This window comes from Neopelma chrysocephalum, unplaced genomic scaffold, assembly GCF_003984885.1.
Source record: "Neopelma chrysocephalum unplaced genomic scaffold, ASM398488v2 Primary Assembly neopelma1_68, whole genome shotgun sequence".
Taxonomy (NCBI): domain Eukaryota; kingdom Metazoa; phylum Chordata; class Aves; order Passeriformes; family Pipridae; genus Neopelma; species Neopelma chrysocephalum.
Genome location: NW_020897727.1, coordinates 6,070,630 through 6,098,582, shown reverse-complemented (window position 1 = coordinate 6,098,582; position 27,953 = coordinate 6,070,630). Strand labels below are relative to the sequence as shown.

The 27,953-nt window shown below is 46.6% G+C and overlaps 3 protein-coding genes across 6 annotated transcripts in view; 1 reads left to right on the top strand and 2 right to left on the bottom strand.

Moving 5' to 3' along the window:
• The window catches only part of GALNS (galactosamine (N-acetyl)-6-sulfatase), a 44,446-nt gene extending 25,098 nt beyond the window's left edge, over nucleotides 1-19,348 (bottom strand). Inside the window, exons 1-10 of one of the 3 annotated variants that reach the window (XM_027684991.1) lie at nucleotides 19,219-19,348; nucleotides 16,067-16,190; nucleotides 14,816-14,890; nucleotides 13,685-13,787; nucleotides 11,343-11,486; nucleotides 10,381-10,447; nucleotides 10,150-10,277; nucleotides 9,275-9,414; nucleotides 8,005-8,108; nucleotides 1,332-1,468 (exon numbers count right to left, since the gene is read on the bottom strand). In XM_027684991.1, coding sequence (XP_027540792.1) covers nucleotides 1,332-1,468; nucleotides 8,005-8,108; nucleotides 9,275-9,414; nucleotides 10,150-10,277; nucleotides 10,381-10,447; nucleotides 11,343-11,486; nucleotides 13,685-13,787; nucleotides 14,816-14,890; nucleotides 16,067-16,190; nucleotides 19,219-19,311 — 1,115 coding nt within the window. In that variant the 5' untranslated portion in view covers nucleotides 19,312-19,348. Of the gene's footprint in view, nucleotides 1-1,331; nucleotides 1,469-8,004; nucleotides 8,109-9,274; nucleotides 9,415-10,149; nucleotides 10,278-10,380; nucleotides 10,448-11,342; nucleotides 11,487-11,703; nucleotides 11,871-13,684; nucleotides 13,788-14,815; nucleotides 14,891-16,066; nucleotides 16,191-17,950; nucleotides 17,964-19,218 lie in introns of those variants that run through there. The other 2 variants (XM_027684992.1, XM_027684993.1) reach the window with 2 other exon arrangements.
• On the top strand, nucleotides 19,340-22,612 carry TRAPPC2L (trafficking protein particle complex 2 like). Its single transcript, XM_027684997.1, has 5 exons — nucleotides 19,340-19,449; nucleotides 20,672-20,844; nucleotides 21,559-21,646; nucleotides 21,750-21,829; nucleotides 22,450-22,612. The coding sequence occupies exons 1-5, from the start codon at nucleotides 19,417-19,419 to the stop codon at nucleotides 22,493-22,495; spliced, it is 420 nt and encodes a 139-aa protein (XP_027540798.1). The 5' UTR covers nucleotides 19,340-19,416; the 3' UTR covers nucleotides 22,496-22,612.
• A 2,103-nt stretch (nucleotides 22,613-24,715) lies between these two features.
• On the bottom strand, nucleotides 24,716-27,953 carry PABPN1L (poly(A) binding protein nuclear 1 like, cytoplasmic). Of its 2 annotated transcripts, XR_003534503.1 has the most exons (9): nucleotides 27,896-27,953; nucleotides 27,175-27,349; nucleotides 26,944-27,052; nucleotides 26,413-26,477; nucleotides 25,866-25,972; nucleotides 25,706-25,793; nucleotides 25,469-25,599; nucleotides 24,911-25,087; nucleotides 24,716-24,791 (listed from the first exon to the last, which is right to left on the bottom strand). XR_003534503.1 is itself a non-coding variant. In XM_027684994.1 (8 exons), the coding sequence occupies exons 1-8, from the start codon at nucleotides 27,913-27,915 to the stop codon at nucleotides 25,048-25,050; spliced, it is 735 nt and encodes a 244-aa protein (XP_027540795.1). In that variant the 5' UTR covers nucleotides 27,916-27,953; the 3' UTR covers nucleotides 24,717-25,047. The 2 variants fall into 2 exon arrangements, 1 of the variants encoding a protein (XP_027540795.1); XM_027684994.1 differs by having other exon boundaries at nucleotides 24,717-25,087.

Genomic DNA, 27,953 nt, shown 5'->3' with positions numbered 1-27,953 from the left:
CTGAAAGGTGAAATAAAGGCAGGGAGAGACCTGCCAAATGCAGCACCTGATCTAAACCAGTGCCACTAACACGCCACCACCACGGAAAAATGCCACAGAGTACTCCAGTCTCTTTTTTTCCTTGCCATAAACTCTCATTATTTGGCCAGTTATTACGTGCCCCTTTGACTGAAGCATTTAGGCTTTTCCTTTTTTAAAAAATATATTTTCCTTTTTGAAAGAGGATTCCAGCTTGTACTCAATGATCTGCTATTAATGATTTCTTTTTTTTCCCCCGTTCATTTTTTCCTTTTCAAGCTTGAAAGAACACAACAACTGCATCTCCTGGAAAGTTTTTTGGGGGCTGTGGAAACTGTGACTTGGTCAGGTCTAGGGGGGAAGGAAAAAAAAAAAAAGAAAAAAAAGCCGTGATGTGCTCTGAGTGTATTGTAACACAAAGAGCACCAAGGGGTTGGTGACTGCAATGAAATTCCCTTTTAAAAAAACAAGGAAGTTTTACAAACTTCCAGAAGATGGGACAAGGAGGAACCTGCAAGGCTCATGGCAGCTCTCGAGTAACACTGCAGGCATGCCCCTTGTTAACAGGCACAAAAAGCAACTTTACAGCACAAAGGCTCAAATTCAACAAGGAAAAGAGTCCAAAGATGTCTTCCACACATATGTTTCCTTATTATCTCATAAAGTGTATGTTTGCATTCAGATTTCCCAGGCTGCCAAATTCCCCATCAAAATCACAACTACAAGACCTCTTTTGCCCTCTGACACTTCCAATAAAACATTTGTTGCAGGGATATTTGCTGCCAGACCTCAGTGCCTGTACCCAACAGCTGACAGCATCATAAACATTCCAGGTCTTTAACCCAAATCTATCCCTTCAGAAGCATCCACAGAAGCAGGACCTTGGAAGCTCACCCACAGCAGCACAGCCTTTACCTCCACCTCTCCCAAGCAGGGGCTACAAGGACCCAGCACACTCTGGGATGCTTTTCGAGTAATAAATAATGTATTCTCCCCTACCCAGGCTACAGTTCTCAGGCTTTTATCTCCCCTCCTGCCATATGTTGTTCCAAGGATCCCTGCTAACCCTGTGACATTTTCATCTGTCCCCAGACTCCATTGTATGGCAACATGCCACACGTCAGGAAATCCCACCTCAGCGGAGAATTAGCACAGTGTGAAGCTCTGGTGCTGCCCCACCTCACTGAGGGGGGACAAAGATGCATCAATTCAGTTTATAAAAGATATCTGTGAGCTTGTTTTAAAAAATAATCTCCAATTTGGCATCCCTTCAGCTGGGATGCAAGGCAGGGAGCTCTGGGCTCAGGACTAACCTGTCAATTAGTTTGCCCTGCAACATGACAGGTAAAAGGTCGATGCCATCAATCTGTCTGTCACTGGGAGGCTGGAGACCCGCCAGGGAGAGGCTGGTGGTGAACAGATCCATCACATTGCCCAGCTGATGGCTGACCTGGAAAAATAAATCAACAGAAGCACATTTGCAAAGAGCCCTTCATAAAAATCCATAAGGAAACAGGTTCCCACCAAAGCTTCCTGAAAACCTCTCCCTTTACGGTGCTGCCATCACCAGCAAAGCTCCTCTTAAAATAATAAAGGAAAGGAGATGATCCCTATTTCCCCACTTCCAGGGAGAATTTGCATTTTGATTCATTTTTTTCCATTTTCCTCTCTTTCTTCTCACTTTTACAGGAGCGTGTTGTTGCAGAGTTCAACTTAATTTAGCAAATTCCAACTCATTTGTGGATTGAAAAATCAGCACTTACACTAAGAAAAAAAATAGCCCTTGATTTGTTCCCTTCTCCAGGTCATCTCTGGAGTCCAGAATACCCTGAGAGAGTTCCCAGAAAGCACAGGGATAGATGGATAATAACAAAAAGAGCCTGATGACTTCATCTGCAAACCATTTCCAACAATTCAAGAACTGTAAAGTTGTGGTATTTTTAGTCCATATTTTAATAAGGGAGAAAAACATCTGGGTTTGGCTCCAATGGAGATGTTTAAGCTGCTTTTCTTTTTTTTTCTTGTCTTTTTTTTTCCTTTTTCCTTACTTGGAAGCCATACTTATCTCTCTGCTCTTAATTATTTATATTTTAAAACCCTAAAAGTCTGTTCTGACTGATTCTTTCTGAATCTTTGCTCCCACCCTGCTTGGAGGATCTGTTGGAGGATGTTTAATTAGTCAGTGACACACTAAATTAAAGCAGATACATTCAAATCAAAAGCACCAGGATGCATCAGCACAAGATGTGACATGAAAAGAGCATTTTCAGCTCTATCACTTGTTGGAAAACACGAAACCATCGGGTACAAGCCCACATCTGTAAGGACAGCAGCACTTTCTGACTGAAATCCAAGTCCAATCCCAATAGTACAATGTTGGGACTATCTGAATCCTTCTACTCACAAACAGCCTGTTAGCTGACACTAATTATTTAAATACAACAAATGATAACATGATATATGAGTGTTTGTGAGATAGTGGCTCTAGAGGAAAAAAAAATAAAGGAAAAATGCTATTTTTCATGGGACTAAACACTGTATTAAGAGACTGGGCTGAAAACTGAACACAAAGGAAGAATTAAGAAGTTTAAAAAAAGGAACTGCAGAAAGCAACATCCAGGGGCCTAATTACAAGTTTAACATTACAATATCACATTACTTGATTACAGTAATTTCAATTTTTAATGGCTTTCATTCATCAAAAGGTGTTGGCAGGAACACCTCATATTAAAGCTGCATGTGAGACTCTGCCACAACTCCTTGAGAGGGAACAAAGTGCAAAGCTCGAAGCACAAGAGGAAGCCTGGCCATGGAAATCCTTGCTGGGGAAAGCAGTTGGATCAGATGACCAAGATCAACAGGTCTTGGGCATTTGAGTTCGGGATTTATTCCTGGACACTGCTGGAACAGCCTGGAAAAGGTCATGCTCAGCCTATCCTTGTAGGAAATGACAAATAAAAGGGAAGTGGTGGAGTCCCCATCCCTGGAAGTGTTCCACTTCAGGCTGGACGGGGCTTGGAGCAACCTGGTCTAGTGGAAGGTGTCCCTGCTCATGGCAGGGGGTGGACCTGGATGAGCTTTAAGGTCCTTTCCAACCCAAACTGTTGATGGTTCCAGTCTATGATTCTGTAAGCTCACAAATCCCTCACAAAAAGCAGGTGTATACATGAAGTTCCTTCTCTGCATGGAGAAAAGGCTGGGGATCTTCAACTCTGGAGAAGGAAAGAGAACCAAGCCCTTCATGGGGTAACCCTGTCAACCACAGGATGAGCTGGGACAGTGTTCTGTGCTCCATGGACTGCCCCCTGGCACAGTCTCTGGCAAACTCAGCCATGACTGACATTAAAAAACAATGTACCAAACCCAAAACCCAAACCATCAGCTCAGCCACAGGATCTCAGAAGGGGTGACACTAGAAAGGATCACAGTGGGTCATCTGGTCCAACCTCTCTGCTCCAGCAGGGTCATCCCAGAGCACACGGCACAGGATTGTGTCCAGATGGTTCTGGAATATCTCCTGAAGGAGACTCCACATCCTCTCTGGGCAATCTGTTCCTGCAAAGGAAGGAAGTTCTTCCTCATATGCAGGTGGAACCTCCTGGTATAAGTTTGTGCCCGTTGCCTCTTGTCCCATTGCTGGGCACCCTGGAGCAGGACCTGGTCCATCCTGTGACCCCTCCCTGCAGACACTGACAGACATGGATGAGGTCCCTTCTCAGTCTCTTCCCGAGGCTGAACAGCCCAACTTCTCACAGAGATGGTCATCCCCCTGGGGTGCTGGGAATGCTGAAGTCAAGGGATTACAAGACCTCAGCATCTCAGCAGAGGTGCTCAATCCCTCGTAGGCTCATCCACTGGCTAATTCCCACCAGGAGTGCCATGGGAGTGGCAGGACCAGCCCACCACCATTTGCAGAGCTCAGGCTCTACTGAAGAGCAGATCTGGCCCCCGCATGCTCCCTCCCAAGTGCCACGTCAGGAGTCTGAGCCTTTTTGTAATTAGACCTCTCACAATTCATAAATCAAATCCAAAAGTCCCTTTCCTTGTTGTGGCCCCGTTCTCTCGCCTCAATCTTTTGATAAGAGGCAATCGCTGACCTGAGGCTCGTGCCTCTAATATCCCCTAATTTATACAGAGCGTGGGGACAATCCTGTGGGGCCACCACGGTCTCCTTGTCCTGGCCCTTATTAACCAGCACCAGATGTAGATGACTCTCTTTAATCATCCAATTACATTTCTGGTCTCAGACAACATTTTTTCCGTGAAGCAGAGAAAACTTCTTAAGGAAATTAAATGCCCATGCCACAGCCACTTGGATTTATCTGTGCTCTGCAGCACCACATTGAAGAAGGGAGAAGGAAAAAAAAAAAAGGTTAATATTTATATAAAACTTTGAAGTATTTTCAGCGAAAAAAAAAAACCCACCATTTTTCTCCTGTCAACAGTGCTCTTTCATTCTAGTTGCCTTTCCCATTTATTTATTTATTTATTTATTTATTTATTTAAAAGAAAAGAAAAAGAAAAATCCAGAGAGGGCAACAGCCCAGAGAAAATAAATAATATATAAAAACCAGGGAGATCAGATATTGCTCGTATCAGTGAGGAACAGCCGGTATTACGGACGTAAAAACGGATTTTTTTCCCCCCTCTTTCCCCCCCTTCTTTTTAATAAACTCTCAGTATACACATAACGTCTTTAAGAAAATGAAATCCTTTTGCTGTGGGCCACGTCGCTGGAAGAAATAGTCCCCAGTGCTGTTATCAGAGCTTTCAAGCTTTAACTCTGAATCAAAGGCGACAATTAATAAAGTCGCCCCCGCCAGGAATGGAAAGGAGGAAAGCTAAATATTTGAAACTGGGTGAACAAATGTCAGGGTGTTTTTAAATAAAATCCTTTTACAGTTATCACAGCGAGCAGACCTGATATCCCTGTCTAATTCAATTTCAATTTGCGCCCCATGGGAGATAGGGAAGAAAAGGTTGCAATGCTGTCTTTGGGTTGATATGTTCTTTTCTCCTTCAGGAAGCAGGCACGAGAGAGGAAGGGGAGGAGGGCGAGGGGAGAGAGGAGGAGGATTCAAATACCAACAGAATATGATTTTTTTTTTTCCAGCTGGATCCTTCCAGAAGGCAGATGTGGTGTGGGGAATGTTGAAATGCTGATTTGTTGTGAATTCACCTGGAAAACGTAGCCAAGGAGGAAACTGCAGAAAGGCTGTTTGTGTGTGAATAAATATTCCTGATGGGGGACCAGAATTCACTGAATGTTGATGCCAAGAGCAACATGCATTCCCGAGGCATCTTCCTCCTCCAAAAACCTGCAAATCAGCCAACTGCACCAATTATCCCAACCTCTATCCATATCCTGTCAGGTGCTCACAGTCCTGTCACTTCACTTCTTTTGTTTAAATCAAAAGGTGCTCCTTTATTTTAGCACCCAAATGCACTCTTTAATAAAAACAAAACCAATAAGATTATTAATAAACTGCCAGATAAAATCATGAAATGGTTTGGGTTGGAAGGAACCTCAAAGCCCATCTCGCTCCACTCCCTGCCATGGGCAGGGACACCTTCCACTAGACCAGGTTGCTCCAAGCCCCATCCAACCTGGCCTTGGACACTTCCAGGGATGGGGCAGCTACAGCTTCTCTGGCCAACCTGTGTCAGGGCCCCATCACCCTCACAGGGAAGAATTTCTTCCCAATATCCCATCTGACCACAAAAAAAGTCCCTTTCCCTCCTTCATATAAGCCCCCTTAAGGCAGTGCAAGGCCACAATGAGGTCTTCCCAGAACCTTCCCATCAGTGGAATGAGCCTTCCACCCAGCAACTGGATTTCACTGGCCAGAGACATAAGCCCTCCTCTTCTGGCTCCAGTTGTTCCTGTTGAAATGACTCCTAGCCCTCTCTCTGCTCCTCAAAAGGTCCAGGGCTGGAAAGGAACAACCAGTGTACAGGGAGCAAACCCAATGCAGAAAGGAGCAGTAGATCCAGCTTTGTGCTGAAGTTCAGGTCTCTCTAGCCTTTGTTTCCTTCAACTCTTTGGAAAAGAACGAGCAGTAAAAGACTTTTTAAGGAGTTTTACCACATTTTACCGCTACTTGGGGTGCACAGGGCTTAGGCTGAGGAGTTAAAACTCACAGTCAAGAGGATGTTGAAGCTACAGATTTTGCAGGACACAGGAAAGAAGCCAAAAATGTACTACCAAACACGTGTCTCTTCACTTTGTGAGTGAGAGAGGCACTTGCGGAGCAGTGAGTGCCATCGTGAGCTGTATCATACACAAGCAAAGCCAAACCTCTCACCTTTGGTCAGTGCTGCTGAGGGGACCAGGCTGGAGCCTCGATGGCAAGAACACAAGCAGAAAACACACATAAGTATCTATCACATTTACTGAGCAGTAGCATCACACAGGGTTTAACTCTGTCTCTGGGGACAGGGCCAGAGATCAGAACTGGCTTTGCAAGGACACAAAGTCCAAGAGGACACCATGGGAGCCCATGCACACACCTGGCAGGAAGCATCCTGAACTGGAGACTGGGATAATAAGGATTTAAAGCCAAGCACATGCTTAAAGGTGATGTCAGTATGGTGGAGGAGGGATTTTGGGTGCATCCCTGCCACAGTGAGCTTCAGGCACACTCTCCAGATCACTCCCTCAGCCCACCCTGCAAACACCTCAACTCTGCCCAGCAATGCAGGAGTTCAACTCCCAGGAATTCAAGCAGCAGCTCCCAGCATGGCCTCAGGCAGGAAGCCGCGCATCACCCCAGGCCACCAAGAACATTTGGAGCTTCCCCCCTGTGCCACATGCCAAAAACTACCTGTGAGAGGGTTCCCAGCCAGGCCCAGGCAGAAAAGAAGCAGCCACAAGGATCTCTCTACTCCTGTTCTTAATTATCCTCAGAGTTACTACAATGGAAAGAATTTTTAAATGTGGGTATTTTCTTGTCCCCATTTATAATGCATGTTTACTTTTAGCACATTATTTAGTTTGGACCCAGAAAACCAAACAGTCAGCTGCAGTTTCATGTTCTCCTTTGCTAGCCCAGGGCTGTTGTACTTGGCTTGCAAAGGCTTTATGGAAATGTTTAAATTTAAACAAAAAGACTGTTTTCATTTCAAATTAGAAAAATAATAAACCATCCTTAGTAGGTTTGGTGAACTCTTTGCAAATGATGAAACCAAACTACACCCCTGCCCTCAGCTGCAGATCTGAGCTGCCTGATGGTCCCTCTTAAATGTAAACGATAAATTATCATTATCCTGACTCAATTAAACCCCCCCAAATGGAATGCAACTTAGAAAAATGTTTTATTTATGAATAGTTTGCAGGCTTAAGCACGGTGGCCAGTTAATGAAGTATCACTTTCTTCAGGGATGAGAGATGCTCACAAAGGGGAGGGAGCTGTGTTATTGCTGTGAACCCAGCCTGCAGCAGGATTGATTGCATCCTTCTGTAATGAGAGCTGGGACAAGAGGGGTTGGCAGTGCCACTGGAGGGTTGTTTTGAAGTGATCATATCTGCATTTGTGTACAGGCAGGGAAGTGTAATAATCTGGTGGCTAAACCTCCCTGAATGGAACTTTTATTAAGTGAGAGCCGTGAGGGTCAAATCATTGGTACCTCAGGGCATGGAGAACGTGGGTAACGCATTCCTGCTCTGGAATGGGACACACATTAGCAATGTGTCTTTATACTCCAATTTGTTCAAACACATGAAAAATATTGTGGTCTGAAAGAGTAAAGGGTTTAAATAGAGCAGGAAAACAAGCCCAGACCCTGGTTGGGTGTTGATCACAGACACTGCAGATGCAAATTTGCACTAATAACAAAAATGGCACCGTTTTCTGGGGCAGCATCAACTCCTTATTTACATAAACATCCAGACTGACACACTGGGCATGTTAAAAGTATGAAGCAAAGCCCACTGAACTCAGGAAGTCCACCTAAGGCTGCTGAGAACTGTTCAAAGCAGATACTCACCCCTCCTGCAGGGATATGGCCAGGCCACCAAGCAATTGCCGGCTCTCTCATGCCACCCTCAAAGGTGGTTTGTTTGCCACACAGAAAAGGCCCATTGCTTCCTCCTAGACAGAGAAAAGAAGCCATAACCCCCACAGAATACCAGTATTCCAAATGAGATAGTCAGCTAGGCTGGGTTTAAATGAATTTTCATTTCTGCATGAATGTTTCTTCAAATAACATGTCCAGAGTTGGGTTTTTTGTTATTATTTTCTTGGGGTTTAGTTGAGGTTTTTTTTCAATATCCATTTGTGATGAAATTTTAGGACTCTCTTTTCAGCACAGGGAGAAAGTGACAGTTAAACACACCTTGCTATCAAAAACCAAACTAAAAAACCAAAACCCAAACAAACAGGAAATAACTTGCTGTTTTTCCTTTCCTTTAAGGGTGTTAACTGTTGTCTGTAACTAAAGGAGATCTACCACTTCCAGGTAGAAATAGTATTTTTTCATAATGATTTTAAATTTTAAAATATCAGAGCAGTATTAGATGAAGGTACAAGAGTGAGAAAAATAATCCTGAATTCCCTGAATGTTCACTCTTAGTGATGACAAGGGCTTTTCAGGAATATCTGGGGGTTTAACCCAACCTTGGAGCTCAACTTGCCAAGGAACAAACAGGGAGGTTTCATCATTGATTCCAGGTCACCCAAAGTCAAACAGTGGTTGAGCTGAAATCAGAATTCAGGATACTCTCTGCTCTGTGGTCCAACAACCACAAGACATCCTGCCTCCAAATAGGAGAGAGTGGGTTAGAAAATCAATTTGCAATGATCTGTTGCAGAGAAACAATCACTTAAACAAAAGAAAAACTCGTGAAGTACCAAAAATAGTTTTTCTTGTTAATATTTCTCATGAGAGGTCAAGAATGAGGGACTCTTGAACTCTCTGTAATTACTCAGAAAGCTCAAATATGCATTTGGCAGAGCAGGAGCTAACACCAGCTAAGTCAGTGGGCCTGGTCCTAAATTACAAAATAGTCACTCCCTGAGTGGAAACACACACAGGTAACAGCAACACTAGGGCTGGAGAAAGTCCATTTAAACAGGGATATCCCCTCCAACAATGAGCAGAAGTAATGAACACAAATTCTAAGCATAAATACTCCGAATTCTGAGGCTTCTCCCAACTGCATAAAGGAGAACCCCACGTACAGGTGTTTTTCCCCCTCAGACATGGAGATTTAATTGATTTCTCAACCCTAGCCCAGGTTTGTTCACCTCAGACTCACCTTGTTTGGGAGCTGAAATGAGAGCGGCCCCATTATCCGAGGTGAAAAACACGAAGGTGTTCTCACTGATCCCCAGCTGCTGGAGGTGTCTCAGGATTTTTCCAATGCTATCATCAATTTCTCTCACAGCATCCCCATACCTGAGCCAAAAGGGCATGCAGAACATTAAAAGCAGCAAAAAGTGCACTTAGTGGACTTAACTTATACCTGTGCTGCAGAAATCCTTCTCTTATGCATCAGAGAATAAAGTTTTCAGCTGTCACTGCAAACCTTGTGCCTTTTACCTGCAGAGAACAACCTCTCTAAGGTATTAAGAGTCAGAATTTGTTCATGTGTGAGCCACTCGTGGACAGAGACCAGCAACTGGTATAAATTTAGCTATAAAATTTATAAATATAGGCAAACCTACTTCGCCATAAACTGGAAGGTAATAACAGAGTATTGCCTTTTGGTTTGAAACTCTCAGTGCTCCAAGCTCACAGTGTCCACAGAGCTTTTTGCCTCCTCTAAATTGGATTTTTCTACTTGCTGGTCTGATTTACGGGCTTTTAAAACAGGCACTAATCATACAACAGCCTTCTAAAAATCATCTGTGCCACATACAGCATTTCATTCCTCACACAACTGGCAAAGGAGCTTAAACTCCCCCCTCTCCCCTGTTTTGGTCACATGATCTTAATTTCAGATTAATGCAAAATTATTAAAGAACAATCCAAGCAAAGTGCTACTAAATAATGCATTTCAGCACACACACGCTACACTTTTGAGAAATGAGCTTTACACTTGGACCTAACAAACATTGCTTAGGTTTTCTGTTTCTGTGGTATTAATTAAAAAACCCCAATAAAACTAACATCCACAAAAGCAGGACTTACAGTCCTCTCTGACTGGTGCCCAGGAACTGTTTGGAGGCATAAACAGGAGCATGGGTAGCATCAATTGCCCAGTATAAAAAGAAAGGCTGCTGGCTGGCCTGCTGCTTGCTAATAAAATCGAGAGCTTCCTGTAAACAACAAAAAAAATGAATTTATCCTCTACAATCTAAATCTCTCTGAAAAAAGAAGCATAAAGTCACCGTGGCTTAGAAATCACGATTAAAATAGTACCTGCAGGTAGAGCTGAGTCAAGTTGGCTTCACCCGTCTTCAGATCAATTTTGAAATCGTCGTAGTATCTTAAGATAAAATGAATCAGAGAGACAAAAAATCAATCCTAAGGAATATACAACATAAAAAGGATTTTTTTCCCTTTATTTGCTTTCTAAGTAGGTGACAAATAAGTCACAGCTGCTATACAGCAAACTCACTTCAGATATTAAAAATATGTCACCATAACTTTTCTTATGGGAGAAAGCAGTGACACTGAACCAAACTGTGACAGCTCAAACCCAATTAATGATGACTTCACGTTTTTGGACAAACCTGAGGGACTGGCCTTTTACTGTTAAGCTGTTGGAATAGGGGCAATATGATTAAAGATCTCGTGCTCCATCATAGAGAGCTGTTTGAAATGTGAGTAGAATTGTGAGAAGTACACAACAACTTCCAGTGAGACAGAGAAATCCTGGAAGCAGAACAGGAGAATAACAGCAGAGAAATAAGATGATACCAGGGTCAAAAATGAATGGACAAGAAGGGCACGGACTGCAGACTTGGAACGTGGAATGGTGTTATGCAAACAGGCAAAATGTTATTCCAAACAGGAAAAGAAGGAACAAAGAGGTCTTTCAGTACAGAATGGAACCAGCTTCCAAGTGCAGTGGAATGAAATCATGACAGGAAGCTTTTAGGGTGCAAGGGGATGAGCAAACAGCTCTGGGAGGGCAGCACTCGGGAGCAGCCACATCCCTACATAGTCCACATGCAACTTGGTACTCAGACCTTTATCAATCATAGAATCATGGAATCAAAGAATGGTTTGGGTTGGAAGGAACCTTAAAGCCCATCCATTTCCAAACTCCTGCCATGGGCAGGGACACCTTCCACTAGACCAGGTTGCTCCAAGCCCCATCCAACCTGGCCTCAGGGAGAGCCCAGAAAATAACATCCCCAGGCAAGGAGCTGAATTACCTGCCAATCATTTCCCAGTCCCTATACACAGGGATGTTGGGGAGCTCTCTGTTATCATAAGGTCCAAAATGGCAGTTTGGGGAACCAAACCATTCGTCAAACCCGTGTTTCAAGGGGTGGAACTGAGGTCGGTGCCCCAAGTGCCTGGAAACAAAAGCAACAAATGAGTTAAAATTCTGCTGCAAAGAAGCAAATAATAGTCTCATCAGAATGGCATGCAAGGAAACAATCTCTAAGAAGAAAAAACTTAAAGCATTTCAATCAAATAAATGACTCCAGAGCAGTGTCTTGATCTGTCTCACACTTGTTGAAAGCACATCCATGTGGACTCATCCCAGTGCTTACATATATTCCATTTTACCTACTGTCCAATCTTTGTTTCTCTTTATTTCCTTCCATTGGTGTCTTCTCTCATGCTGTCTGATGATCAGCACTGAGGGACTACACTGCCCAAAACCACTGCAGAGATGCACATAATGTTTTACTCAAGGATTCTGATCTATGACAAGTCATTTTTATACTCCTGAGCTGTAAAAACAAAAGGCAAAGCTCATGAAATGCACCATTTTATCTGCATGCCCATTATGGAGTATTCATGCTGCCAAAATGGTACAAAGAGACCTGAATGTAAATGAAATGAGGTTTTTTATGTGCACATGTGGACATAAAACACATTTAGCTACTCCTCATGACAGCTCCTCTCTACTGTGCAGCTTGAAAATTCTCCATCCTTAACTTCGAGATGAAGCTCCTCTCTAATCTCCAATTTTTGCACTGAAAATTCTATATTTCCTTCATCTATACCATCTTGAAGACATAGAATGCCTATCCTCTCTGCCACTAAAGGGAATCTCTGCATCTTAATGCTTATTTAATCATTCCAGCTTCCACTCAGAATCCTACATCTGCATCCTGTCCACTTTGTGCCAAAACCCTCTGCACCTTCTAAACACAAAGGGCATAAAATGCACTCCCTGAAGTAAAACAATCCACGGAGTTACTCTGGGCTATTCCAAACTAAGTTATAACAGGAAATAATCATCATTCCAGCTCTGATCATGGCTTGGTGATGTAACTATCACTGCAAGTCCAATCTGCAGGATTCCATCCTTTCCTCATTTATAGACATGAGAATACAAAGCTATTCCTGGCTGTTTCTACAAAAGGGGAGATGAAAAAACATCTTATTCTAAGAAAGCCCTAAGAGAACTTACAGAGATATTAAAGAATTACTGAGATGCAGATTATTCTCTCCCTTTCACAACACAAAAAACAGAAACAGATTTAACGAAACACAACAAATTCTGAAATGGTCATGGAAAATACTTGACTTGCAAACTTATAATTAAACCATGGAACTTGGTTTAATTATAGGACACCCTGAAAAGTTTTTAGAAGGGATGATGAAACAATATAAAAATCTCCTGCTGGAAAACTTAAAAATCTTTACAAGGCTTAAAATTCTCTGTCTGACCAGGATGAGACTCCAATTTAACTACTGTACACTGCATGTCTTTACACCTTTCTAGGGAGCAGGAAACGTGCACAAATGCCAGAGCCTGTTGTTGTTCAGTATCAAGCCCAGTCCTGTCCAGGACAACATTTTTTGGATGCACAACAGTGCACTGCACATTCCCACTTAGTCATATCCCTGCTAACAGCTGCAGGTCCTTCCAGATTTGCCTTTTCCCAAATAACTGGAACCAATCTGTATTTGCCTTGTTTATTCCTTTTCCCTGGGTGTATGAATTTACATTTATTAGCACTGAACTGCATCTTATTGCATCCAGCCCACTGAGCTGATTCTTCACGGCCACTCTGCTGCTTGGATGTGTGGTGATAAATAATTCACTGTCTTAGGGTGGTTTGCTTTCTTCCCAATTCCAGCAGGTGAATCCGACCACAATTCAGACTCGCTCTTTCCTAACTTGTTAATGAAACTGTTAAATAAATTGTATCCCGTTACTTTCCACCAGAATTCAGTTTATTCACAAAAATATAGCAAGAGTCAAGGATAAAAAGCATGTGGGTGCTCGAGCAATAAAATCTTGGTGGTTTTTGATTAAATTAAGTGGTGTGAGACATGGATGAAAGCACAGTTAAAGAGTTTATAAATATATATATACACATAAAAACCCCTTCAACTCTTCATATGAAGATGTAATGGCAACACTCAACTCAGAAATTGATCCCTGCAGGGGGGAAGATCCACCACAGATTCCAAAGTTGGACATTTAAACTTCAAAACAGGGGTTTTTTTCTGTAATTCCGTTTTTTCTGCTGTTCCTCCCCAACACACACAAACTGAAATCTCAAAGCAAGAGCTCTTCAAATACATTTACCATTTGCCAATGATCTTATTGATGTACCCAGCTTTCTTCAGGAGCTCTGGAAGCAGTAATTCAGAATCTTGGATTCCTCCTACTATATCCTGTGGTGTGTATGCTGTGGAAAACAAATAAAAAACAGCTCTCTGACTCTTAAAAATATTAGAGCAAACAGTAAATGGTACTTAACATTAATAGCAGTGTTATTGGGTCAGAAATAGGAATTAATTTAGAGTCCCAGCAATGTCACTCCTTGGAAGTCCTCAAAAGAAAACAAATTGATCCAGAGAGATCAAAGGGACATCTCTACCCACTTGTGCATCAGAGCAAATAATAAAGGGAGCTACCATAAAGGTGAGAGCCTTGAAAGGGAGAATCACAAAAAATCAGGTGCTTTAGGTGTTGTATTTATATTGTAAATTTGCTTTATATTTTCTACAATGAAGGCATTCTTTTCCTAAATCAAATAACCAATAAATTTGCTCATAATACAAGAACTGAAAGAAATAAGTCTCTCTGAGCCCACAGTTCTCTGGCCTTTGTGAATCTCGGGTGTGACTTGGGGTTTGGTAGGAATCAGTCCTTGGCTGCTGATTCTGGCCCACGCGTGTCCCAGCACGTGGCATTTGTCACACACTGGGACCAAAAAAATCAACCCAGGGATCTTCCCTGGTATCACCACAGGCATGAGCCCTATAAAACTGCCAAGGTTAGAAATGGTTCAAAATGATGAAAAAATCAGAAATTAAGAAACAGAAAAGGTTCAAAATGGTTAGAAAACTGGCTGCTGAATAAAACCGTGAGCAGCCTGTTCTTTCCTCCGGGTGTCAACACACACCCCACGTGACTTTTCCTTCACCAGACCCCAATTCCACTGCCTGGAGGAAACGTTTCTCAGCCAGCAGTAGCAAATGGATCAACCAGCCTTGTTTATGCCTCTTAATTCAAGGAGGTTTTTCTGCTTGATGAGGAGGAAGCAATAAATTTCACGCTTATTACCAGCAGTTAACAGGGTAATCTTTCCGTGCCACTCTGGAGGATCCATAGGGGAAGATCCCCGAGCCAAGCCTTTGTTCAAAGCTAAACTTCCTCCAAGGCACAGAGGGAAATCAGGAGAGGGAGGGAAATCAGCGATGAAGCTCCTACCGTTCCTGGCATGTGCATTGGTGGTGTAAAAGCCATTCCTGACTGGGAGTCGGCCCGTCAGCAGCGCTGCCCTTGCTGCAAATAACAAAAACATTCATTTACATGCATTCTTTGCCTAATATTAACATGGTTGTATGAAGACTGAGGCCAGAACACTGACAGAAGTTTGTCAGTGTCCTCTTGCCATAGCCAGAACTGAATCACTCACATCAGAACTGGCAGCAACTCCCCTCTCCAGTGAACCAGGTTCTGACACACCATTTGAGTTATTCCAGGACAAATTTGAGTGAAATTTGGCCTCTTTATTAAATTATCCACTGCTGAAGAGTCATTATTTTGAATAGTCAATGTAGCAACACTTACATCTCAGTCATAAATATATATATATTATATATTTAAGAAGAAATCATAGCACAAACTGATTAGATGCTCAAGGCTAAGTTTTCAAGCTTGACTGAACAAAAATCATGAAATATAAAGAGCTGTCCAGCTTTGACAGTAAAATCAAGTCCTGACCGCAGGGAACATTTAAACAGATGTTTAACTTTAAGCATATTCAGTCCCACCATTGGACTTAGCAAGATTTCAGCATATTTTAAATGCCTTTTCTGAGCAGGGATGTCTTCAACACACTGCCAAGTGATATCCTAAATGAAAGCTCAAATAAAAAGCCCCTGCTCCTCATTTTTGTTTCAGTTATTGGCAGCTAATCGGGTTTGAGGGAAAAAGAAAGGAAAAAAAGAAACCACCTCACAGAAAAAAAGAATAGGGATAAAAATATCTGTGTCTCCCAGACCCAAACGTTTCTTTTATCTCTGGTCCCTGTCTCAAGAATCTCCAAGTCACCAGGGTCAAAAACGGGACACAACCTGCTGCCTTTCTTCACCATAGCCAACAGAATCAGACAAAATATGTTCAGCAACAGTTTAGATTCTGTTTTGTTTATCCCAAAACAAGAAAGATTAAAAAATGCAATGACTGGGGCTGGAATATTGAACTGTAATGGTTTAAAAATTCTTTTAGCTGGGCTGAAGTGATCATTGCACCAGTGCTTTGCATGAACTAAAGACTGTAGGTTTTCCAATCAAAACATAAATAAAAAGGGAGCAAAAGGCAAGATCAAAGCAACAAATCCAAAATCTGGCCTGAGGGTTTGGTTGTGAGTTCATGTCAGAGCCTGGCGAACACCCCAAACTTCCCAAAAAAAGATGTTTCTTGTGCTTACATGGTTTAAAACTCCAGTTTACTTACAGGGAGAGCAGAGGGGGTTGGCAGTATAAAAATCCAGGAACAGCATCCCTTCTGCAGCCATCTGGTCCAGGTTAGGAGTTTCCTTAGAAGGCTCTCCAAAAGCCCCTAAATCCCCCCAACCCATCTGTAAAAAGAGCACACCAAAAGATGTTAAAGTCCTTTGCCACAACCACAATGTTTCTGAGCCCACATAACATATCCCTTAATTTATAAATTTTGACAGTGCTCATCTCCCTACTCAGTGCTTTCCAAATATGACAGAAAGGATCTTTCCCAACCCTGTGAAACAGAGAACTCTTGCACTTTTCCCTGGTGGATGGGAAACTGAGGCACACATGAGATTAAATTACTTACAGGTACTAAACCACTAGTAAGACCCCATTGCCTTCACTGTTACTCAAAGGCCTGAAGCACACACAGAGCAGGGAGACAGAGGAAGTTACACATGATATACTTGGTGTTGTACAACTGCCACAATCGACCCTTCAGTTGCTGCTTTGTGCTGGACCCAAGATTCCATTTCAGCCTCTGGATCTATCCCTCTGTATATAAGGAACTAGAAACACAAGGAAAAGGTCTAAACTCAAAAGCAGCACTGCAGCAAAAACAAGGAAGTGTTTGTTTTAAAGCAAGAGGAGAGAAACCTGCCAGAGGCATCACATGTCCCTCTGCTTATCTGTGGTTTCACCCTGTTCTTCCTCCTAATTCCGAGGGGTCACGCACCAGGAGAACCATAAAATTCCCATCACGGTGTCTGTATTCTGTGCTGAAAACCATTACTGGGAAAAACACAAATAGAGGCAGAAGGTTCTTGAAGGGAACAACTTAATGAGCCATTAGGCACCACAAGTGCCAGCGATTATATTGTGCTTTAAAAAGGCAACAGATTCCTTCAGCTCAGGCGTGTCTCAGGTGAGCAACAGACACAGAGGGCAGGATGTATGGAGATCTTTAGGAAAACCGTCATCTGGAAGATGACATGAAAATATTAGGAGAGAAGCAAACCAGGAAGATAGCAGCGACCTGAATGCGTTGGAAATGGATATATTTCCTTATCTATATGGCCAAGGGGGCAAAAGCGAAAAGACTTTCAGCTGGAAACAAATCTGTGATTAATTTTGCACTTTAATGATTTATTGCACTTTTTTTTCCCACCCAGTTCAGAGAGCAAAAATTAGTGTAATTACTCCTCTTCTTGTTTAGTTTTTCAGGAGGCAAGTGTGGGTTTTTAAAATTTTTCCTGAAATGTGTTGGAGTTTCTTTGTCCATACTCGTAGATGCACCTTATTTGCTGCTACTACAACTCCATCCACCACAATTGCCACAATTCCTTGTGTAGGCTACAAAGCCAAGCTTTAACTTCAGGATGAGTCTATCTAGGTTTAAAAATCACCAAGACACCCATTTTGCAATATTTACTGTTGAATCCTTTCCCAAGGACTGTGAATTGCTCAGACATTATGAAAGGAAGAACAGACAAGATGATTAGATTTTTAGATAAGGTATTTCTTAATTTCAAATTCCAAAAGGTTTGACTTAATAGCTCAGAGAAATCTAGTTTGTTTTCAGGACATCCACACACAAGGAATAAGGAGAGGTCACCTGGGGTAGTGAAGGAGAGGACAGGAATATGCTGAGTCTGGGCCTTCCTTTCATTTCTCCATCACTTTTTACACAAAACCTGGGAAGGACTCAAGAAAGATGAGACCACGGTGGCTTTCAGAGCCAAACTTACTCAAATATTCCAGCTTATTTTACTCAAACTTTCCTAGATATCACACAGACTGTGCCTGAACCATGTGCTGGGGAGCTCTGACCATGAATCACAGCACAGACCCCAGTCCTGAGCTGTCCCGCGGCTGGAATACGGCACAGATGGGGCACAGGGAGACCACAACACCTGGAAAGGATGATGTGTAGGCCTGGAAACTGTGACTAAGTGGGATTGTGCACATCAGGGAGAGCTCTGCTCCGTGAGAGTCAGTGAGACAGAGCTCTAGTGAGCACAGAAAGCAAAGAAATACTCAAGACACACTCTGAAAACACAGGTCTGAAAAAACAAGCTGTGGCTGTCCCAGCCCTGGAAGTGTCCAAGGCCAGGTTGGATGGGGCTTGGAGCAACCACGTCTAGTGGAAGGTGTTCCTGCCCAAGGCAGGGGGTTGCAACAAGATGGTCTTGAAGCTCCCTTCCAATTGAAACCATTCCATGATTCTATGAAGAGCCCCCACCTTACCACAAGCCCCCCAGCCTGTCCCCCACAACAAGCACTCTATGGAGCTGAGGCCCCAATTTCCTTCAGAATATCCTGAGTTGGAAAGAACCCACAGGGATCATCAAAATCCAACATTGGACCTGCACAGGATGCCCCAGCAAACCCACCCTGTCCCTGAGAGCATTGTCCAAATACTCCTTGAGCTCTGTCAGCCTTGGGGCCGTGACCACTGCCCTGGGGAGCCTGTTCAGTGCCCCACCACCCTCTGGGGGAAGAACCTTTTCCTGATATCCAGTCTAACCTTCCCCTGACACAGCTCCAGTCGTTCCCTCGGGTCCCACATTGACCTCTTCCCAGAACCTGCCTCTGGGGACAAGCACTCAGCTCTCCCATGGCCACCAACCCCCTCACAGTGACCAACATCACAGAATGGTTGGAAGGCATCTCTCTGGAGATCATCCAGTCCAAGGCAGGGTCACCTGGAGCAGGTGACACAGGAACATGTCCAGGTGGGTTTGGGACGTCTCCAGAGAGGGAGACTCCAGGTTCTCCCTGGGCAGCTGTTCCAGCGCTCTGCCACCCTCAACGTAAAGAAGTTCTTCCTCATTTTGAGGTAGAACTTCTTGTATTTTAATTTATGTCCATTGCTTCTCGTCCTGCCGTTGACAGGACAGAGTCTGAGACTGAACAGAGTCGGGACCATCCGGACACCCCTTGGAGATATCTGTACGGAGAGATGGGATCCCCTCTCTCAGTTTTCCCTTCTCTAGACTACCCAGGTCCAGCTCCCGCGGTCTCTCCTCACCAGGGAGATGCTCCAGACCCCTCACCACCCCCTCCCTGCACCCTCACCCCCCCGTCCCTGCGTGTCGCAGCCCCGCGGGGTCCCTCCGTCGCGGTGACACGACCCCCCCGTGCCCGCCCCGTGCCCCCGCTCACGTCGTCCATGAGGAGCAGGAGGATGTTGGGGGCGGCGGCGGCGGGTCCCAGGGCCCAGCACAGGCACAGCGGCCGCAGCGCCGCGCTCGCCATGGCAACGGGACCCCCGCGCGCCACGTGACCCGCGGCGGGGCACGTGACCGCGCCCCCCCGCGCGCGCCCGAAGAGCCACGTGACCGGCGGGAGAGGCGGCACAACATGGCGGTTTGTATCGCCGTGATCGCCAAGGAGGTGCGGGGGGAACGGGCCGGGGCGCGTGAGGGGGACGGCGGGGCCGGGCAGAGTCATGGGCCCTGATCAGGGGTGGGGAGAGGGATGTTGGGTCAAAGGGAAACAGGGAGTCACCGGCAGCTGTGGGGCCTGAGGCTCAGGCAGTGGAGTCTGAGGGGGGCAGCGAGGTCCGGTGGGCTTCGAGGAGGGGTGAGGGGCTGGGCCTCGGGGCGTGGAGCATGAGGGGGAAAGGGGGATCAGGTGGTGTCATGGGGTCGGAGGAAGGAAGAGGGGCTGGGCCTCCGGATTTGGGGCCTGAGGGGGACAGGGGGGCCGGGGGGGGTTGTAGGGCCAGAGTGCATCCAGGTGGGGTCATGGGGCCTGATAAGGGATTAGGGTCTAGGGCTCAAGGTGTGGGGTCCGAGTAGGGCCAGGTGGAGCTGTGGAGTCCTGAGTGGGGCAGTGGGGCCAGGTGGGGTCGTGTCATAGGGCCTGAGGAGGGAAGAAGGGCCAGGGCTTAAGCTGTGGGGCTGAGGGGAAAAGGGGGGTTAGGTGGAACTGTGGGGTCTAGGAAGGGTGAGGGGAGAAGGGCTGGGGCTCTAGTTTTGGGGCCTGAGGGGGACGGGGGTTCGGGGGGGGGGGGGGGGGGGGGGGGGGGGGGGGGGGTTAGAGGGCCAGAGTGGGTCCAGGTGGGGTCATGGGGCCTGAGGAGGGGAAAGGGGCTGGGTCCCAGGTTTTGGTCCCTGAGCAGGAGTGAGGGGAACAGAACCGGGGCTGTGGGGTTGTGGGGTCGGGGAGAGGAGAACTGGGCAGGGGCTCAGGCTGTGGGATGTGAGCAGGAATGAGGGGAGCAGCACAGATCCAGGGGGAGTGGGGCAGACACTGGGGGTTGAGATGGGCTGGAATCAGAGCAGGGGCAGTGCAGAGGTGCCCTACGGTGTCCTGCTGACCTGTTGCCACCAGGAGAGGAGAGGGGTTTTCCTCAGGAAGAGCTGGGCACAGGCTCCGCTGGGATAAGGAGACAGGAGCAGAGAGGTCTGAGCCTTGTGCAGTGCCTGTGCAAATGATTCTCCTCCCACAGGGACAGCTCTGCACCGAGGGTCTGGAAGGTGTGAAGGAGGCTGTGAACATAAAATGGTTAAATAGCTCCTGACAGCAGCAGCTCTTTGCGTGAAGCACTGTCAGGGCACCATCATTGATGGAGTGGCAGGTCTTGATCAGTGTGATTTCTTCTCCCCCTCAGAACTACCCCCTGTACATCCGGAGTGTCCCCACGGAGAACGAGCTGAAGTTCCACTACACTGTGCACACATCCCTTGATGTCGTGGATGAGAAGATCTCAGCCATGGGCAAAGCCCTTGTGGACCAGAGGGAGCTCTACCTGGGGCTCCTCTACCCCACTGAAGACTACAAAGTGTATCTTTCTAGTGCCTTCTGCCAGGCCATGGTGTGTTTAATTTAATGAACACAGAGCTGCTTTCTCCTGTTCTTGGTGGACGAGTGACTCCCAACAGCCCTGTGGGTCACAGAATCATGGAATGGTTTGAGTTGGAAAGGACCTTAAAGCCTATTCAGTTCTATCCTCTGCCATGGGCAGGGACATCTTCCACTAGACCAGGTTGCTCCTGGGTTTTAATAAACTGGGTGTTTCTTCTGGGTGTCTCAGGTCAGTCCCACTGGCTGATGTTAGACCTTCAGGTCTCTGCGGTCTCCCAAACAAGTCCTACAGGCAGAACTTCATAGAATCATGGAATATCCTGAGTTGAAAGAGACCCATCAAAGTCCAACCCCTGGCCCTGCACAGGACACTCCAACAATCTCACCCTGTCCCTGAGAGCATTTTCCAACTACTTGAGCTCTGGCAGCCTTGGGGCTGTGACCACTGCCCTGGGGACCCTGGTCAGTGCCCAACTACCCTCTGGGGGAAGAACCTTTTCCTGATATCCAGCCTAAACCTCCCTGGCACAGCTGTCCCTCAGGTCCCATCACTGGTCACCAGAGCAGAGATTGGTGCTTCCCCTCAGGAGGAAGTTTCCTCACATTTCCTCTCTCCGCGTGCATTCCAGCCTGGTTTTGGTGGTTTTGCCAGGCCCTGGTGTGCCAGCAGCACAGTCCTTAACACCTGCACAGGTATGGCTACGTGACAAACTCCAAGGTGAAGTTTGTCATGGTGGTGGATTCCTCCAACACGGCCCTTCGAGACAACGAGATCCGCAGTGTAAGTGCAGCAACCCAGAGCCACCTCCCTGCCTGTGCTCCTGCCACTTACCCACACAGTGCTGAGAAGCAAAGAAATTAATTCACTTGCAATCCCTTTTCAGATGTTCCGGAAGCTGCATAATTCATACACAGACATCATGTGTAACCCTTTCTATAACCCTGGGGACCGGATCCATTCCAAGTGAGTGGGTTTTCCACACTGATCCCTATGTCTTTGTCACTTTTCTGGAACTTTCAATGTACCTATGATTTAACACGACCAGTTCAGGTGTGTTCGCTCTAAGTGCCTAAATAAGAATAGCTATGTTGGTTTTGGGCCATTTCTGCCTCATAGAAAACTTAAATAATGGTTGGATTTGATGATCTTAGAGGTCTTTTAATGGTTCTGAGTATTAAAATACAGATAAGTAGAGCAGGTTAAAGAGTAAACAACTGCACTTGTCCAGGGTTTATCCTTTGGTAGGACAGGCATTCAGGACATATAATTCCTCATGTGTGAGGAGGGCCAGAACTTCCCATTTCTCATTGTAACCTCACAAGGAATTTTAATGAATTGGGAGTTTCTATGGCCTAGACAAGAACCACTTTTACACTTTGCAGAGGCAGGTCTGCAGCCAGGATAAGACCTGTCCTTACCTCAGCTTAACTAGAAGTCATTAATTACTCAACAGACCATGCTATAGAGTAAAACCATGTGTGCAGCTTAGGGAAAGCCAGGCAGAGACACTCTGGTGTTACAAAAGCTCTGCTGTGCAGAACTAGCTGCTCCCTTTAATAATCTGTGTTTATTTCCTTCTCCAGGGCTTTTGATAATATGGTGAACTCCATGATGATGCAGGTGTGCTGAATGCCTTCCCATCCCACTGTTGGGAGCATCCCCCCTGTACAGGAGCAGTGATGTATATATTGTCTTCAGTCTGTGTAATATTTTAATCTGTAAAATAAACTTGACACCTGCAAAGTTTGCATGGATTTGTACTCAAGCAAACCCGAGTATAGCACAGAATTCACTGTTCACAGAATCATGGAATTGTTTGGGTGGGAAAGGACCTTAAAGCTTATCTCATCCCACGCCCCTGCCATGGGCGGAGACACCTTCCACTAGACCAGGTTGCACAAGATGAGCTCAAAGGTCCCTTCCAACCCAAACAATTCTGGGATCTTCCCTTCCCAGGATGATTTTTGGGTGACTCACTTTTTGCTGTTTTCACCTTGCACCTCATCCAGACAGCCCAGGCACACTCCACAGTGATTCCCAGCACAGGTACAGCTGGAATAAATCCACCCAAGGGATTAAGCCATCAGGATTGCACAACTATGTGGCTCATCCCAAACTAATCTCTACTACCATCTCCTCCCCTGCAGCTCCCTGCTGCTCCAATTAAAGACTCCCCAGTCAATAGCAGGTATTTATATGGAATAAAACACAAGTTGGACTGGAAAAGCATTCCAACTTCTTCCATCACTACGAGGTGATACAAGCAGGAGTTGGCACTGAGCAGCTACTTAGTGCTTCTCACACACTTCTACTCCAAGCCTTTCATGCCTCACAGGCAGGAGCCTGTGCTTCAAGCACCTCATCAGTGAAAAATACATAAACCAGCTAAAAAAAATAGAGCTGCACAGCTCCAGAGGATCCAGGGAGCCTGGAGAAAGCCAGAACTGCACATGAAGTTCACACAGCAGGATCATTTATTTTGAAAACAAGTGACAGTTACAATACTTTCTCAAACAGAACTTAAGTACATTTAATCAACAATAATCTGGCAAATCAGGGGAGATTCAAGCTTCTCCCACTACCTCCACAGGGCACAGCTGTGCACTGCTATCCCAAAATATTTTAATCTAAAAATCTTTACTGTTTTCACGCAGAGACAGCAGCTCTGCATTTCTTCTTCCACAACAGTCCAAACACCACAAAGTAGTTTTTTTATTAAAAAATAAGTGTCAAAAATTTACAAACCTGCCAAACAGAAGCACTAGAAAAAGCTGGTTTATAGTCAGCCTAAGGGTAGCTCAAATCAAGGTCAGTCTCTGCAGCACTGAGCACAAAATCAACACAACATGAAGAGTTAAGGCCCCAAGCTTTAAAAAATAAAAATCTAGAGATCTTAAAGGAAAAAAAAAAAATCAGTGGGATTTTTAGCCTGGCAATGCCCCCTGAGCTGTGAAAAGCTGCTTTAGGAGTTGGTTGCATCTGTTGCATCTGGGTTAGAGGAATCCTAACCAAGGATCCCGAAAGATTAGTGGGAGAATTACATAATAAAACCCATTTCCATGCAGAACTTCCTCCAGGAATACTGTCTGCTGGTGTTCCCAGCCCTGCCTCTTCTAACACAAAGTTTTCCCTTTAAAAACAAGTGGTTTCAGAACTCAAACACAAAATCAGCAGGAAAGGGAAGAGCCAGAATCTTGTTCCCTGGTCCCCCCTGTGGTGCACTTTGATCCCGATCCTCCAGCTCAGCTGGGCTCACACTATCCTCAATGCAAATCCAGAGCAGGAATGATGGTGGGAATAAAGAGGAAAATCAGACCAAATTTGAAACAACAGAGGTGATTTTGTGACTCTGCTACCGCTGGAAATAAAGTCAAATGATAAATTGGCAGTTCCTTGTAGCTTTGGAATAAAAGCAGGAGGGAGGGAAGAGGGGGTTGCTGACTTCAAAAATAAAAAGGGGGAAGGGTTTTGTGACACCCAGGTCTTGTTTAACTACCAGAGATACAGAGGCTTCCAGAGAAATAGCAAGGGATTTTTTTTCTCTGCCCTAGATGTACAAAGGCAGCAAGCAAAAAACCAGACCCAAACCACAACAGGCTCCAAGAGCAAGACCAGGAAACCACAGGGCTGAAGGAAAAGCTCCCCAGCAGTCAGAGCTAGAGCTGCAAACCAAGACATTAATTTGGAGAAGAAAACAGTCTTTGGAAAGGTCTTAAGGATCTTCTTAGAAGGCAGCACTCAGCTGGTGTAGGAAGGGCTGGCAGAGCTGAGGGAGCTTCGCAGCTGAGCAGTGGGGTGGAGATCACCTGGACAGCCAGGAGCTAAACCAAACCCTCCAGTGCAGCCTTTTTCCATGGGATGAGAAGGAGACTTGACGGTCTGGGAGAGCTCTTTCCTTCCTAGGACAGTGTTCTCTGGAATGAGCCTATTCTCGATGCAAACGCAGTCCCCTGAGCAGAGCTGAGGTGAGACGAGCCCCTCCTGGGATTCTGGCAGGAGGGAGCAGATTCCATCTTCCCTCCCACAGCCTGGCACAGGGCTCACCAGTAAATCCTCACAGCCAGGCAGATGGCGTTTTTTAAATTAATCTGTTTTTTGGCTTGAGTAGGCATATTTTTAAATCTCTCCCAATCCCATCTCGTTTCAGTCCCATTGGCATCACCAGGGCAGTCCAGTCCTTTCTAGTATGGAAAATACCAAGGCAGCAGCCTTGCCCGACCCCTAAACAGGAACAAAAACAACATCCTAAAGCACAGGGCACGTGCTCCCTCACCCCTCCAAAGGCTGGGATTCACTCTTCTGCACCAGCTACCCCATACTGCACCCCCAAAACCAGGGGAGCCCCAAGCCAGGCACAGCTCTGGGACTGGTCAAGACTGGGACTGCAATGCACACCCACCATCCCCCCAAATCCCTCCGGGGACAGAGGGGTAGTAGCAGGTTTTTCCAGGTGTTTCTTCCTTCCAGAGCCTTTATTCTCCCCATCCATGCCACAGTGGGAGGTGCAAAGCCAGGACACTAAGCACAGCCAGAGCAAGGGGTAACCCCATCCCAAGGACACCCTGCTCCATACATAAGGAATCCCCCTGCTCAGCCACTCACCTGTACGTCCTCCCTCGCATCCTGGGGTGCTGCCCTCCATAGTAGCCCCCCCACCGAGCTTGGTAGCGGCCCCGGTAGCCCCCACGGTCAGTGGTGCTGATGCCGGGCATGTTGGTCCTCTTGGGAAGCACCTGGAAGGAGGGAGGGGCTGTCACACTGGGATTCAGCACAGCCCAACACACCTGGGGCTGGGAGGGGAGGGTGGGCACAGCCCCTGGGGCCTCACCCAGCTCTTACCTTAATGACCCGTCCCCTGAAGATGCTCTCATCCATCTCCACTGCAGCCTTCACAGAGCTCTTCTCCTCGAACTCAATGTAGGCATACCTGTGAGGGGACAGGGTGAGCAGAGCCCCAGGGACACCCTGGAGACCCCCAACCCCTGCACACAGCACTGACCCTTTGGGGTGCCCTGAGAACTTGTCACAGAGGATCGTGACCCGGTTGATCTGCCCACAGCTGTTGAAGTAAGATTCCAGCTCCTCTGCCGTGCCCCCATAATCCACCTGCAACGACAGTCCAGGCCCCCCAGCTCATGGGTCTTGGATTCACAGCCCATCATGTGAGGCAAAAGGCCCAGCTGGCCCCACTCACACCTCACCACCACAGCTCCAGCATTTCCTGAGGGTCAGGAGACCCTCCCAGTGAGTGCTCCAGCCTGGAAACACAAATCCAAGAGAGCCCAGCCCCATTTTGAGGGAACAAGAAACACCACACAACCCTCAGCTTCCAGAGGGGTATTTTGGGGAGCTGACGCTTGCAACAGAGGATCTGCAAGTGGATGAGAATCACAGGCAGAGGCTGAGCCACATTTCCAGTCTGGGCTGGGCAGAGAAGGAACATTTGGGATGGGACAACTCAGCCTTTGGTGGAGGGCTGGAGCATTCACCCAGGGATCTGGGACACATGGCAGCGGGAAGTGCTCTGCTCCAGGGCTCCCACTTACATTGCCCACGTAGATGGATCGCTGGTCAGCCTCCACCTTCTCCTTAGCTGTCTTTGGGAAGAGACCTGTGGAAAGGAGGGATGCTTTGTCATGGATAGAGTGGCAGGAGCCATGCAGCAGAGGGATGTCTGTCTGTTTGTCCAGGTCTGCCCCCAGCATGGCCATCACCGAGCTGCCACACTCCAAAGCCCCTCAGATCCCTGGTCGCATCCAGGTGTACTCAAATCCCCACACTGCTGCCTCCTCCTCCATGCCCTTGCCCCTTTTGTCTTCAGTGACTCCTCTACTGGGGCTGTTGGTGCTAAACTCAATTATTTACCTGAATTAAATGTAATTAAATTAATTCATTGCATCTTGGCCCACATAGGTAGGAGGTAAGAGCTGATATAACCTGCATTAGCACCATGCCATGCCTGGATCCCCCTCACCCACCCTCAGTCCCAGGCGCCCAGAGAGGCAAAGCCATGTGCTCTGGCTCCTTGCCCCAGAGGTGTCCCTGGGGGGACAGCAGCACACAGGGACAGCCCATACCTGCCTCTGAGCTCATAAACAGGTGACTCTCAGCTTCCAGCTGCAACTCCTTCAGCTTCTCATCCTCCTTCTCAATCTCCTGCAGTTTGGCTTTGATGGCCTCCAGCTCCTGAATCCCAAACCAAGACTGGCATGAGCAGCACACAAAGCAGGGACATCTCAAGTGTAGAAAGTTTCCCATTTCCTTCCAGCACCAAGGAAAACTGGTTCCCCAACCAGGCAGGCACTCACCGGGTCCTGCGCAGCCAACTCCTCCTTGCTGTTCCCCTCCAGGTGGCTCAGGTCTGAGTTGTCATCTGCTGCCTTACACAAAGCTGCCATCCCTGTCGCGTCCCAGGACACCTCCTCTGCTTCCAGGGACAGTGGGTGTTGCCACCAGATGTCTGAAGTGTCCAGGAAGAAAGGACTGGGCAGGACAAGGTGCAAAAAGGCACTTAACAAACAAACAGCCATTTAGCATGGAAGCTAAAGCAGAATCTCAGCCAGGCAAAGGCTCTAAGGGTGTTCTCAGCAGAAGGATGAACAGATGACACTAATGCATCTTGTTCGCCGTGCAGCAAGACTGCAAAACTGCAGGAGTGAGGGCAACCAAAAGGTCTTCAGTTCACACTGAGTCACTTCCCAGCTCAGGAGGGCTACAGAAGGGAACTGGAAGCACCTTCCCTCAAGTGACAAAAACCCAGGTGCACAGTCCCCAGCCAGCTGGCAGGGAAGGGAAAGAGAAGGCAGGACATGGCCACCAGCAGAACTCTCAGGCTGCACAGAGGGAGCAGTAGGGAGCTCTGCCTCCTCCAGCAAAGGCAGACCTACACCCTCCTAGCCCCCGAGGAGCTCACAGAGGGACAGTGCTCTCCCACCCATGCACACGAAGCCGACCCTGCCCCACCCCGAGAGAGCCTCAGCAGCTGTCCCCGAGCTGTGCCCGTCCCAGAGCCCCCCCCCCCGGCCTCACCTGGCCCGACCGCCGAACATGCTGCGCGGAGCCGGCGGAACCTGCGCCCACGTGCGGA

What these genes read in the sequence shown, in the direction of transcription:
- TRAPPC2L (XM_027684997.1), top strand. Translation starts at nt 19,417, where the DNA reads ATGGCGGTTTGTATCGCCGTGATCGCCAAGGAG. An exon ending in TCGCCGTGATCGCCAAGGAG is followed by an intron (nt 19,450 to 20,671) that starts GTGCGGGGGGAA and finishes TCTCCCCCTCAG; the next exon opens with AACTACCCCCTGTACATCCG. An exon ending in GAGACAACGAGATCCGCAGT is followed by an intron (nt 21,647 to 21,749) that starts GTAAGTGCAGCA and finishes ATCCCTTTTCAG; the next exon opens with ATGTTCCGGAAGCTGCATAA.
- PABPN1L (XM_027684994.1), bottom strand. Translation starts at nt 27,915, where the DNA reads ATGTTCGGCGGTCGGGCCAG. An exon ending in GATCCATCTACGTGGGCAAT is followed by an intron (nt 25,973 to 26,412) that starts GTAAGTGGGAGC and finishes CTGTCGTTGCAG; the next exon opens with GTGGATTATGGGGGCACGGC. An exon ending in TCAGGGGACGGGTCATTAAG is followed by an intron (nt 25,600 to 25,705) that starts GTAAGAGCTGGG and finishes CCCTCCTTCCAG; the next exon opens with GTGCTTCCCAAGAGGACCAA.